Source organism: Meriones unguiculatus, chromosome 2, assembly GCF_030254825.1.
Source record: "Meriones unguiculatus strain TT.TT164.6M chromosome 2, Bangor_MerUng_6.1, whole genome shotgun sequence".
NCBI classification, from domain to species: Eukaryota; Metazoa; Chordata; class Mammalia; order Rodentia; family Muridae; genus Meriones; species Meriones unguiculatus.
Genome location: NC_083350.1, coordinates 130252608 through 130266874, shown reverse-complemented (window position 1 = coordinate 130266874; position 14267 = coordinate 130252608). Strand labels below are relative to the sequence as shown.

General features: G+C 36.4%; 1 protein-coding gene across 1 annotated transcript in view; it reads right to left on the bottom strand.

The window, feature by feature from the left end:
* The window catches only part of Hltf (helicase like transcription factor), a 48393-nt gene that overhangs the window by 7671 nt on the left and 26455 nt on the right, over window positions 1–14267 (bottom strand). Inside the window, exons 17-23 of the mRNA XM_021637851.2 lie at window positions 12995–13130; window positions 11104–11283; window positions 4984–5108; window positions 4204–4382; window positions 2212–2337; window positions 1713–1825; window positions 1103–1283 (exon numbers count right to left, since the gene is read on the bottom strand). Coding sequence (XP_021493526.1) covers window positions 1103–1283; window positions 1713–1825; window positions 2212–2337; window positions 4204–4382; window positions 4984–5108; window positions 11104–11283; window positions 12995–13130 — 1040 coding nt within the window. The remainder of the gene's footprint in view (window positions 1–1102; window positions 1284–1712; window positions 1826–2211; window positions 2338–4203; window positions 4383–4983; window positions 5109–11103; window positions 11284–12994; window positions 13131–14267) is intronic.

Below are 14267 nucleotides of genomic sequence, written 5' to 3'. Positions count from 1 at the left end.
TCAAACAGTACCCCAACACATAGAGAATGCCTTATGCAAAGGTCGAAAGTTTTCAGTAAGTTTGTTGTTGTTGAATCTTATTTTTCTAGGAGTTAGAAATGACATTAAAAAGTATGACAAATTCAATGAAAGTCAATCTCCTAAAAAAATGCTAAAGCATCCTGACACTGTTTTTTTAAACTGTTAACTTGAGTGTCTGGCCAACTTAAGCAAGACAAAATAATTTTAGACTCTGTTCTAAAACTCAGCTTTTAGATTATCAGTGAATTAGCTACTATGACATAATCTCTCAAAAAATTTAAAAACAATTCTACATTATAACTTTAGACTTGACCACATCACTAAGGAAATATATACCATTGCCAACCGTGATTTGTACCCATGTAAGTGGATACATGACTCTGGAAAGGTTATCCTTAAAAACCAAACACTTCTTTTAAAAAGCCATGACACATGCATCAACCTAGGAAGCCTTGCCAGAATAGCTAATGTTCTTGTCTCAGTTAAAATGTCTGTATGTTACAAATCTCTTTGTTTCAAGGAACCAAAACCATGAATCTTAAATGTATCAATACATAAAAACTGTACAGATTTTTCCTGCCTACATAGCTCACTGAGTATTAGAAATGAAAATCAGTCCATGAAATTAAAATCAGAGCCCATTCTGTACATTCTGAAAAAAATGCTTACACAACCTCAGATCAATTGGCTTTGTGAGAAAGTTTCGGAGTAAATTATGGTTCCCTTCTCTCTAGGGCTGTGCTACACAACCACAAATAACTGCACTCTTATCAGCCAGTGAAATTTACCCAGAACATGCTAAACAAACAAACAAACAAAGTGTTACAACAGGCATGTTTTATGTATTCGGAAGAGTAGAAATGTGCAGAACAGTGCTTAAGAACACAGACCCTAACTAGTTTACAGATCACTGTGTGATACGGTATACTGTTGACTTTTCTGTGTGCCAGTTTCCTCATCTCCAAATAAGGATAGTGTTTCACAATTAATTGTACTAAAAAGATAGCTACCAAACAGGTTTCATTTCCTTTTTATTTATTTATTTGTAATAACATTTAGAAAAATTTATAGAAGTACTTACTGGATCCATTAAGAACACTCGAGAAGCTGCACAAAGATTCAAGCCAACTCCACCTGCTTTTAAGGACAGCAGCATTATCGTAGGAGATCCTGCTTCTGTGTTTTGAAAGCACTGAATTGATTCAACTCTTTTCTTTTGAGCCATGGAACCGTCTAAGCGAGTAAACACAAATCCTGAGGCTCTAATGGGAAAAAGAAAAAAAGGTGATACTAAACTATAAAAAATATTAAATAGTTAACAAATTTTAGTTAAATGAAATTCATTCATAATTTATTCATGTGGTACTAAGAATCAGTCAAACCCAAGGCTTCTCACAAGCTAAGTAAGCACCTTCCCAGTGAACCACACATTCATTCATTCATTTCTCAATAATAGCAAATGCCTACTGAGCACCTAGCCATCTGTCAGGTACTAAGTCAATTATTTCCTGATTAATTCAGGACTTAATTTTAAAACCTTATGCTCAGAAAAAGTTCTGTTGTTACACTGAATATCACTTCAAATAGATGAAATGACTAAACCTGGTAAAACTTAAAACATCGTTTTTGGACTATCGAACAACACACATGTACCAAATCCTATGTGAAGTAAAAAGCACTGTTAAACTTACTTAAGTGGTGTTTCTATTAAAGACAGGAATGCAGTAAACTGGGAAACAACTAAACTTTTTATGTTGGGGTTCACTGTCCGTAATTCAATCAAAGCATGCATTAGAGCATTAATCTGAAAAATGAAAATATTTTATCCATTAGATTTCATCTAAATTGGTAAGATAAGTGCAAACATTCTAGCTTTTAAAAGTTTATTAGCACACACTAATTTTAATCAGGTTCACATAATGCAGCATGCACTGTACAAATCTCCAACGTTTTTTTATTAAAAGGGTTTTCATATTATTTAACTAAATGGCAAAAATAAAAGAATAAAGCCTGAAAAATGCTATAATAATCTAAGTTCCTTTTCATTTCCAACTTAAATGCAACACTAAGTACAAACAAAAGCCAGCAGCACTAAAAAGAATATGCAATGATAGGGTTAAAAGCAGAATTACAACTATTTTATTATAACATTTCCTCACTAAATATTAGAATATCCACATGTGTACTTACCTTTGAACTGGATGTCCACTCCATATTGGACTTTTTCTCACTATCAACTGCCAATTCTTCTGGTGGACACTCTAATAAATTATCTCCATGTACGTTGCTTCTGCATAAAGGGCATTTAGCATGTGGCTACATACAAAAGAACGAAGAACGAACCACACTTGTCATAAGAACAGAAACATAAATTTACCTAGACTTTTTTTGTAATATAGAGAGTTCTACACTCCTATGGTTAAAATTTTGTTTTTTGTCACATTCATCTACGTAAGAGCAACATGTATCTGAACCCCAAACATACAACTGTGTCTTCATGTTTTAAGACACAACATGATTACAGCATGTTGTAAAGGACAGAGCAAAAGAGTGTAATCCTGACTAATAACAGAAGCTCAGAGCACCGAGCATCATCTGCTACTAAGTAAAATGTGATGAATGATTTCTTGAACTTAACTACAGTTAAAGTATGTGGAACACTTCAAGAAAAAACAAAGTCCTTAATTCAGCAGTTCTCAACCTGTGGAGCACGACCCCTTGCGGGTTACATATCAGGTATTTACATTAAGATTCGTAACCACAGCAAAATTACAGTTATGAAGTAGCAACAAAATAATTTTATCCGGACTGGAGAGATATCTCAGAGGTTAAGAGCACTGGCTGTTCTTCCAGAGGTCGTGAGTTCAATTCCCAGTAACCACATGGTGGCTCACAACCATCTATAATGAGATCTGGTGCCCTCTTCTGGCATATAGGCAGAACACTGTATACATCATAAATAAATCTTAAGATAATAATAATTTTATGCTTGGGGTCGCCTCAACATGAGGAACTGTATTAAAGGGTTGCATCATCAGGAAGGTTGAGAACCACTGCAAGGTTTTATAAAACTTGAAACTTATCAAGTTTATAACAGCTTGATAAGTCTTTCTCTCCATATCCCTCAAATACTGCAAGTTCATTCAAAGCGAGATCTAATAAAGTGAGATTGTATCTTAGATACTCAATATCACTGTGAAAAAAAATTCTAAAATTAAAACTACATTAAAAATCTATCCAAGGACCACTTCTCAGAAAGGTAAGTGACTGGGAGGAAGAGTAGATAAGGATAGCAGTTCATTCACACTGTCATGTTTACTTTATAAGTGAGCCTACAAGTGTAATTTGTGCATTTTTAGACATGTATGTTAAATGTATATTCAACATCAATTCAAAATATTTTTAATTTGCATTAGCTGAACATATTATATTCAACCTCAAGCTTTTTCCATAAAAGAATCTAGAATTAGTTTATCCTACTTCATTCTTCATGCTGAAGAGCTGTGTCAGTCAGATCCCTGAGACACAGCTGAGCCAGATTAGGATGATAATGTATAATACTAGTAGATTTTTTAAACTTAGGTTTAAAAAAATTGTAATATATTAATAAATACTTTAACTATATTAGACTAAATTAAGTATGTTGCTTTTTAAATTTTAAAAAATACAGCTACTATAAAATTTAAATTTATTGTGTCTCATTAATGTATTTAACACAAAGATCTGAAATTTAGAACTAGAATTACTGACTAAAACATAACGTCTCCAAAAATAATGCCCTTTAATTTATGATAAATACATCACCTAATACAGGGCTGAAATAATCAACCATAAAAAGTGCCTAGACTTGGTTGGGTTTTTATTACACCAAAGAAAGGTACATCAATCTGTCTAGGGTTGTGCCAGGGTTAGGGTTAGGGTTAGGGTTAGATTTAATCCAGAAACGCTGCTACGTGTTCTTCTGTACTTAGTTCACAACGCTGTTCTTTGCGTTTTTGTTCTTACCTTGGAAACACATTCAAGCGCACTTGTGTTCTTTGCTAGATATCACTTTTCTGTTTTCTTCTCAACTTAGTTCAGAAACACTGCTAAGTGTTTTTCTGTACTTAGTTCACAAGGCTGTTCTTTGTGTTTCTGTTCTTACCCTGAACACACTGACTCTATTCTGAGCAACAAACTAACCTGCTCACTCTGGATGACCTGGCAAATACAAGGTTTACAAAACACATGGGCACAATGTGTTATCACAGGAACTGTTAATGAGTCCAGGCAAATTGCACATTCTTCATCTGAACCAGAGCTCAGAATTAACTTCATCTTCTTTATTAACATCTTTCTCAGTTCTTCAGGTGTATCATTTGCTAGAAAAAAGAGGGTCAAAATTAGTTTCAGAATAAACTTTGCAATGTAACTGGAACAGTTTATCTTATATAAGGAAACTTTGCTTAATTGTCTTTCATCTTTATTCTAACATTTGCAAAAAGCATGACATAAATTTGGAATTCTAAGAAAAACTCAGAAGATGAAATAGCCATCTCACTTAATTTATCTTACACAAACATAAAATAGTATCTGCCACGCTAGCAGCTTATGAGAAAGGGCCAGTTTGAATGTTCTTCTTCACTTTTTTCATACTTTCCTTTCATTCATAAATAATTCTTGGAGCCCACAAGATGACTCAGCAGGTATGGGCACCTGCCACCACTCTTGACAACATGAATTCAATCCCACATGGTGCAGAGAGAACTGACTCTTGCACTTTGCCCTCTGACCTCCACACATGCATCCAAGCACTCACGCTATTCATATTCAAACACATAAAATAAAGATGTCATTTTTAAAAATCTTAACTAAAGCAAGGCAGAGCAAAGACACAAACCAAATTCAAGACATATAAAAATATGTCCTTCTGCCTGAAATATTTAGCAAATATAATGGTATGAACTAATCACATTTTCTTACTGGAGGGACCACTTGAAGACATTCCGTTTGTGAGAAGACGAGTATGACAACAAATCTGTCGCAGTCTAAGCAGAAGACCCAAGACATCTGCATAGTGTGCAAGGACAGTCCCTTCAGACAAATACCTAGAGACAAAATGTCAAACATTATAAACATCTCTCATCAAAGTAAGAACAAAAACAACCTCATCTTAATGAAACCAAGAAATAAAGGTCAGGTAGGAAAATGTCAATTCACATGACTACAGACCTCAGCTGGTTCTTCAAAGTAAGTGGTACATACACACTGAAAGGAAAATTGGTACTTCTCATGTGAAAACAGAAATAGGGTGTATGCATGATGACTTCACTTTTCAAGTCCAATTTACATACACACCCACACCTACAGGGGTGGGGATTGAGCAGGAGGAGAATGTTGTGGCACGGTACTCAATTTTTTAAAAATAATGTTTCTTATCTCTGCTATCTAAACACCAATAAAACCCAGAATAATTCTATGTGACTCAACTCCTATGAATAATAAGAAAATTGCATATTTTTTATGACCTGGGACATTGCTAGGACTTCTACATAAATTTGGACAAACAGCTAGTCCAGAAAGAACTCAAAATAGTCAAATATTAAATCACCAGCAAAGAACAAAGAAGGCAGTAAAAGAAAACTCAACAGAAAGTTGCCAGAGAACACATAAAAAATATGACTGTGAGCACCTACCACCAAACTTTAACATCACTCAAGTCACACTATGTCTTAGTGTTTCTGCTGCTGTGAAGAGACACCATGACCATGAAAACTTTTCTAACAGAAAGCACTTAACTGGGACTGGCTTACAATTCAGAGGTTTAGTCCACCGTCATCATGGCAGGAAACATGGTGGCACACAGGCAGACTGTGCTGGTGAGGTAGCTGAGAGTTCTATATCCGGATTGGCAAACAGCAGGAAGAGAGTGCAACACTGGACCTGACTTGATCATCTGAAACCTCAAAGCCCAGCCCAGTGACACTGTTCCAATAAGGCCACTTCCCAACAGTACCACTCCCTATAAGCCTATGGGTGCCATTTTCATTCAAACCACCCAACACCAAAACCACGGACAAAGCCAGATGAAAGGAAATGGGTCTGAGAAAACAAAAATTATAAAGGATTATAAAAAAAATCAAGACCAATAAAAAGCAGGTGAAAGACATTTTAAAACAGAAAATAGAACAACAACGACAAAAAGTTTAAAGTACATTTTCCTTTTAAACGGTGGGGTGGGAGGCCACGTCCAAAGACTTAGATGGTGCTATACCTTCCAGTAAGCCAGCAGGAAGGCCCTGGTCAAACTACTGTACTTTCCAGGGTTGCGGATGACCACATCAAGCTCTGTTATTATTACATATGAAACATACTCCACTGGGTCATGTTCTAAACTACAGGTTTCCAGCTGCAGCAAAGACACCTGAGGTTCTAGAAACTTTAGGCCTTTGGGGAATAGTTGTATCTTGCCCTGGCCCTTCCCAGTATTCTCGTTTGCCTATTGTTTAACATGGTACTGCTCTGCCACACCCTGCAGGCCCCGCCATATGGACTGACACCTCTGAAGTGGAGAACCAAAAGAAATATCCTCTCCTTTAAGACACTGCTCTCAATTAAGTCAAGAATTGGCTAAGGAAGGCAAAACCGATCCATACTTATTCAAAGTACTCAGTACATACGGTAATGGAGCATACAATGTCAACAAGATGCTGAAGAAAAAAATGAGTAATTTAAAATTTTCATATCCAATCTGAAACTTCAAGTTATGATGTAATCAAGTCTCCTGGTGAAAAGCACAAATTCTAAAGCTAGATTTGTGCATTCTGTCAATTTAGCTATGCAGACTTGGGCAGCTGCTTAATCGTGCCCTGCTTCCTCAGCTCTAATAGTTGCATAATACACTGGCCGGAAGAATTACTCATAAATTAGTATGTACAAAACGATTACAACACTACTACCTGGACTACCTTAAATGCTATATACTACTGACAGTGGCAATGTTTTGGATAGTCAAAAATGTAAAATGTAGGCAGCATAATACACTGGATAAATTTCTGAGTTCTACAACAAGAATTCAGTAGCAACTGCCAGAATTCAAGTACCAATTCTTTGACAATCACTTCTTCAGTGCCTCAGGCCCTAATCTAAAAAATATGTTCACTGTACTGACTTAATAAAGAACCATTAACACATACATTTAAATACTTAGATCAACTATACCTATCCAATTCTTAACAAGTATTAATAAATCTATTACCTCTACTAAAGAGAATACTTTAAAAATTAACATCTTTTAGCATACAGTTCAAACAATCAGCTTTGTCAGAACTCAGCATTCCCTGGCATGGCTACAGTTGACTGTCACTCAGCATTTCAGTTTAAGAAGCTGCTTATGAGAATCCACCACATGACGCGCTTGACAAGAGGCTTCCCGCTATTTTACTAGCCAGTTGTGGTATCTGTTTTGACAGACCTTCTTTCTAACTTTGTCACTCTCTTTGGTGATCTTAGTCTCATGGCTTCAATTACTCACAAACGACACAAACTTATGCATCAAACTGACACACTTAATTCTATACCTTCATATCCAACTGATAAAGCCAATCTGGTATCTTTACCTGAACACTTCATAAATGACTTGTCCAAAGCTGAGCTTCTGATCCCACTTTAAAAGCTGTTCATCCTTTACATCAACTTTTGTAAATGGCAATTTCCTCTGTTCTACTTACTTTCTATACTGCTGTGAACAAACACTAAAAAAAACTTAAAGGAGGAAGCCTTCCTTTTGTGGATTAGAGGATAGGAGGCAGCTGGTGAAATTGCCTTCAGTCAGAAAGCAGAGAAGAGCAGTACTGATATTCAGTTTTCTTCTTTTTATCTAAGTCTAGTCCATAGAATAGTTCGCCATAGTCAGGGTGGATCTTCTTACTTCAACTAGCCTAACCTAGAAAATCCCTCAGACTTGTCTCCTCAGTAACTCTAGATTCTGTCAAGTTGACAGTATCAATCACCAAAAGTCTACCTCCTATCAACTTGATATACGAATATACCATTTTTAAACTATGGTTTTTATCCCGTCTCTGTAGGTTTATGACCATCTCATAATGTAAAATGCATTTATTACCAGTTCTAACACTTTAAAAATACAGAGCCTCTTCTGAAACCCACGCAATGCCTTAACCATGAGCCCCTTTAATATAAAAAATAATAATAAAGTTAATTCATACATGTAATATAACATAGACTACAGACTCCCATTACCAAGGGAGGAACAGTAGCATAGCAAACAAAATTTGGACCAAAGACCAAATCCCAGCAGGACAAACATCCAAAACTATAGCTCCATGTCGGGTACATAGGGCCCAGATGAAATCATCTGGGCTTCAAAGGGCTCAGGTAACCCTGCCCCTACAGTTCTTCCTCCTGCAACAAATATAGCCTCAGTCTGGGGCTCTCTCTATTCCCTGCTTTCCTCGAGACACCCCATTGTCCAGGTCCAGGATCTCCATTCTAACTTGGACCTTCACAATGGTCTCTTAGGCCTCCTTGTGGAGAATCTATCTAATCCTGCTCCATGTGGTTTTGACCTCTGTGACTTTCTGGTACCTTGAGACCTCCATGAAGCCTTCACTTTTTTTATCTTTCTTTGCTACAAAATCACTACCTTGGCAATACTGCCAAATTCTGCTGCCAGCATGAGAAGTAGCTTAGCCCCACTGCACTGCACTGGCTTCTCCGGGCCTTCCGGGATGATGACAAACACTTCCGTAGGTGCTCTCACCTAGGGAATATTCTGAGTGGCATTCTGAATTCAGAATCTCTACTTTTAAATGAATTTGACTTTCACTGAAATAGAACAGTGGCCAGGAGGTGATGGCGCACACCTTTAACCCCAGCACTCAGGAATCAGAGGCATCTCTGGGAGTTCGAGGGGAGCATGGTCTACATAGTGATACAGAAGTGCCAGGGATACACACAGAGAAACTGTCTGGAAAAACAAAACAAAACAAAACAAAAGGCATTACATACCTTTCCAATTGTTTCAATGCAGACCAAGAGGTTTTTCTTCAATGGAGTTAAATCTCTTTAACAACCATACATGCTTTACTTAGCATCTGCCTTATCTAAACTTATAAACTTGCTCAGGGCTCTTTATCTCACCACATTATACAATTTTAAGTATCTTTCTGACCCATTTGTTATTCTTTTTCACTACAGACCTGGATGACAATAGTGAACTACTCTATGTTGAAATTTCCTCAGCCAAATTAACCCATTACCTTTTAACTCACTTACCATCTCAAAACATGGGGTAAATGCTGCCAGATTCTTTGCCAGAATATAACGCAAATAGCGTTCAGCCCAGGGTAATCTCAACTGTTAATCTCAGCTGTCAACTTGATGAAATCTAGAATCACCTGGGCAACAAGCCTCTGGGCATGTCTATGAATATTATCTTGACTGGGTTAAGTGCATGAAAGATAAGCCCACTGTGGCTGGACTCCATTCTCTAGGCTGGGATCCAGGACTGGATTAAAAAAAGAAAGCTGATTACAAGCATTTGTTACAGAATCTGCTATAGATTCTATCTGGCTGCAGATACAATGTGCCAAGTTGCCCAAAGCTGTTGCCAATGTGACTTCCCCTGTGATACACAATAACCTTGAGCCAAAGTTAATTCCCTTTCCCTTAAATTACTTTCTTTATTAGATTTTAGTGCAGCAACAGAAAAAAAAAAAAAAAATAAGAAACCAAGTGACCAATATAGTGCCTGTTCCCCTTTGAAATCTCATGAACTGAGCCTCCATTGTTGTCCATTGGCTTAGCATTCTTGTCTTCCAAATTCCCACCAGAATGGCTCAGTAGACTCTGCTTAGAACATTCTAGCTTACCCAGCCCAAAGTCCAAACTCCTTAACATTCTCTTACAAGTTCCAAAGGATTACAAGTCACTCGGTCAGGCTTACCAAAGCAGCAATCTGAATTCTAGACACCAATTTTCAGTAGTAATTTCTTTCTCAATGCTGTGCCCAATACTTCAGAAGTATACTAGAGAATTTAATCTAGTAATACTAAAGAATATAATCGGTTAACTGTGAGACCAGGGTATCTACAGAGCAAGATGGCAAAAAGTTGAAGAAAACCAACTGAATCTGCAACCATCTTTCAAAAACATCTTTACAGCAGGATGATACTCTGTGTAGTATTACAAACATGTAGGAAGTAAGTTGGCATGACTTGCAACACAATGCAGAAATCTAAGACTAGAAAATGATGACAAAAAGAATCAGGAATCAGAAGGCAAATTACTCCAGTTCAAGCAAGAGCATTATCTGCTGTGAAATGTCCACAAGGATCAGCATGAGACAAAGACAAAAGATGACTGTAAACTGGGGACTCTTCGTAACAGAGGCACTTTAATGAGGTAGTCACAAAGGAGGATTTGATAAGAGAGATGAAGGGGGAAAAAAAGATTCTAAAGTTCCAAAGCTAATCAGTGCTAAGTGAAATTTCTTCTCAAACTATTTCACCCAAAATTACTAAGTATCTAACATACATATATACTGAGATGCAAAAGATTAAAATGAATTTGTATTTTCAATAAAATAGAGTGGGCAATGTAAAAACATTAAGTTTTAGAGGGATGGGAAATGCACAAGGAAGTAGTCAAGAAGCACTAAAGCTTTTTTATAGGCCAGTAAAGGAAGACTTCACTGAGGAGTTAAGGCAAAGGAGATTGTGGTTCAAGAGTATGTCAAACAGAAAACAACTACAGAAGCTCGAGTCAGGTGCATCACCCCTGCCCTGTGTGTCTCCTCTCAGGACACTCAGAAATGGAAGTAAGCAAGGTCCTCTGACCACCAACTCAGAAATCAATATTTTAAATAAGCTTTTATTTTTTACAGGCCTAGGAAATTACTTACCCTGATGAATTATATTGTTTCTTTTATTTTAATTATTTGTAAAAAAGGAAAATTTCAAAGTAAAAGCCACAAAAGAATAGTATTCAATAAATTTTAGACTTTAGAACTAAAAGGTCTAAAAATCTATAATTCTGCTAGTAAGAAATTTTAAAAATTAAGGTGGCATTCTGTTTCCATACCTTCCAATGGTAGCTTTGCCTTCATTTTTAACAGACTGATAAATCCTTCTCTCTTCTTCTGAAAGCGTAACGTACTGAATAAATACTTTCCTTTCTGGTAACTCCAAAACAGGTTTCCCTTTAATTTTGCTTGTCTTTGTTCTTCTAAGTGTGATATTTTTAATTAAGGACTGTAAACGCCTGGTCAAAGTAAAACAAGTAATTATGTAACTCTAATTGCTAAATACAATGAGCAAAAAGGAACAAAAAAAAGGAGTTTGATTTATAATCTTAATAAACTGAAAGTTTTTTAAATCTTTTATTTAGGGCTTAATAGGCACACGAATATTCTACAAATAAAGAATTACTACAAAAAAAGTAACAAAATTACATCTCAACATAGCACCAATTATCTCATATTGTGTACTTCTTTTCCAAAGCTTTTCTGGTTTTGTTGTCAACAATGACACTGTTATACCTCAACTACCTTTTTATCAACTATAGCACTCAATACACAATATCTGAATTCTTAGAAAACAGCTATTAAGCATAAGGTTCTTTGTTAAACAGAGTACAGATATGAGTAAGACCCTATGTTGTATACTATAAAGTAATCCTCTTCTCATGACTTAAAAAAAAATCCCATGTATAGAGTTATAATAATAAAATCAGATGAACTTTTTATAAGTTAATGAATAACTAAAAAATTAAAACATGCAAATGCAGAAAAGAAAAAAACTGCCTTTCTTGGCTCTGTAATCTTTCCATTTTTTTCTCAATGTCAGAATTTTTAAAAGGAGGCTTATCAGTTATTAATATTTCCCATAATAATAAAATATACAAATTTTAACTTAGACTAAGTAGAGCATAACTAGTTCTCAGGAATCATGTGGTCAGCTTTGACAACTAGGACAATGGCTTAAAAATTTTAAATCATTTTCACTCTAACACAATAAGAAACACATTTTACTGCATCTATCCGTAACAGGAGTCCATATTTCAGTACATCTACATCCTATATCTTCACATGGAGAAGGTACCCTGGTATTTTTTAATCATCTCTATTATATTTCTACTTCTTTTTCCATGCTGATTGCCACTTTTTTCTTCTTCAAGACTTTATTAGTTTTAATTTTGAATATTCATATAGGTCAGTGTATCAGGAGGTATGTGCATGTGAGTGTAGGGCCTGGGAAGGCCAGCAGAGGAGATCAGATCTCTGTAACTGGAGTTACTGGTGGCTGTGAGCTTGCCTTGCGAATATTTGCTGTGCTGGCTATGGTCGTAGTTCTTAAGACTTCACAGCTGGGTAAGGCTTTTAGTTGTCTCTCTCCCTTGACAACTTTCACAGCCCCTTCCTGTACTACCCGAGTAGGTGATTGTCACTTTCATAATGATTGTATGAGCCACCACAAGGTCGTAAATCCTGTTTAGACAGAACCACACCAGCCAAGCATGTGGCAAAATATCCACCAGTTTTCATTGCTTTCTCACTTTTTATCTGTACCCACCAAAACCAACCATAAGAAATGTTCCTTAAAACTTTGTTGAGATCACTGTATACTATACAACACACCACATGCTTCTATAGAAAGTTATGGAAGTTATCAAAATATAATGCACAGTGAACTCTCAAAGGATAGAAGCTTTTCCTATCATTGTTAATCCTGTCTGTGATGGCTTTTGGGGGTAACACCTGTACATAATGACCATTAAGCTTTGCGTTTCCTTTCAGTTTTGCTAAAACAAGAAAAAGGTCTACAAACAGAAATCCTGTATCCCCAAACACAAGTCACCAAGTTTTAAGAGTCAGTGACACTGAAGCTTATGTGCTTTAGAGACTAAAGTGAAAACAGTAATGAAAGTGGTAATTGTTGCACTGTCACTGATGTATCAGATGTCATAAACTTACCTAAGTCCTCCCTCATCTCCTGTAGTAACAGGACGCTGTATTGTTCTATGCCACCATTCTCTATCAATAAATGGTTTAAGTTTTAAAAAGGACAGTAGAGACCACAAGTCCTTTAAAGAATTCTGGATAGGAGTACCTAAAACAAACAAACAAACAAACAAAACAGGAAACCATTATAACTCATAAAATTTATATTGATTTTGTGGTGTTAGAGATTAAACCTGAGACCTCACACATGCTAGGCAATAAGTCTATCACTGAGTTATATCTCTTTAACCAGAATAGTCACCAGCCCCAATGAGACAAACAATAGCTGAAGCTGGACACTATACCAGGCACACACTAATGTCTTATACTTGAAAATGTTTGGCCCTCTGAGCCACCATATCGGTGTTTTTCAGATAATTTCTATTAGGTGGGAAGACACTGCAAGCATCATGGCCAGCAGAAAAACAATTTAATCTGGATGACGTAAGAATGAAATTCTGAATTTCAGGTCAGCCCAACTTAGCCAGTTCTAGGTCAAAACTCCTAGAGTCTGGCACCAAAAGGTTTATTTTACACATATTTAAAGAGCATAATTTTGGAAAAAAGTTTCCTGGTAACAACCATCCCAATCCTATGTGCACAATAATAAAGCTTAAGGCATGACTGCATTGAAACTCTTTTTTGCAAAAACCATGTGACCATGAAGATTGGCTCTATGGCTTTAAGGAAATAGGATCTGGTGTGGTCTCTGACAGAGACAACCCTGCTGATTAACAGTTCTGGTTTCTCCAATGCTTATTTGTAAGCATTCATACCTCCTACCATCTCCCCATCTCTAAATTTTTAAAGAAAAAACAGTGGCCATAATAGAGGCCACAGAATGGACTGTTTCTATGGCTGGACAAGCATAAGAGAATTAAATAGCTAATAGAGGGACAAAGAAAGGAAAAAGCCATCTTAGCCATGATGCCTACGCAAACATCACCTGAGAGACTTTGACCATCAATAGTATTAGAAAAAATGACACATTAAAGCAACACATGACAGGAAATTGTTGACAACCAAGATTATGCTTGAACAATAATCTATAGTAGCTCTATTTTGTAAAACTGTGGTCACCAATGGTATACAAAAACAGTACTGAAGGGCTAGAGAGATGGCCCAATGGTTAAGAACACTGGCCCACAGGACCTGAGATCAATTCCCAGCACCCACACGGTAACTCACAACTGTAACTCCAGTTTCAGGGGAACTGACACCCTTATATACATTACAAGCAGGCAGA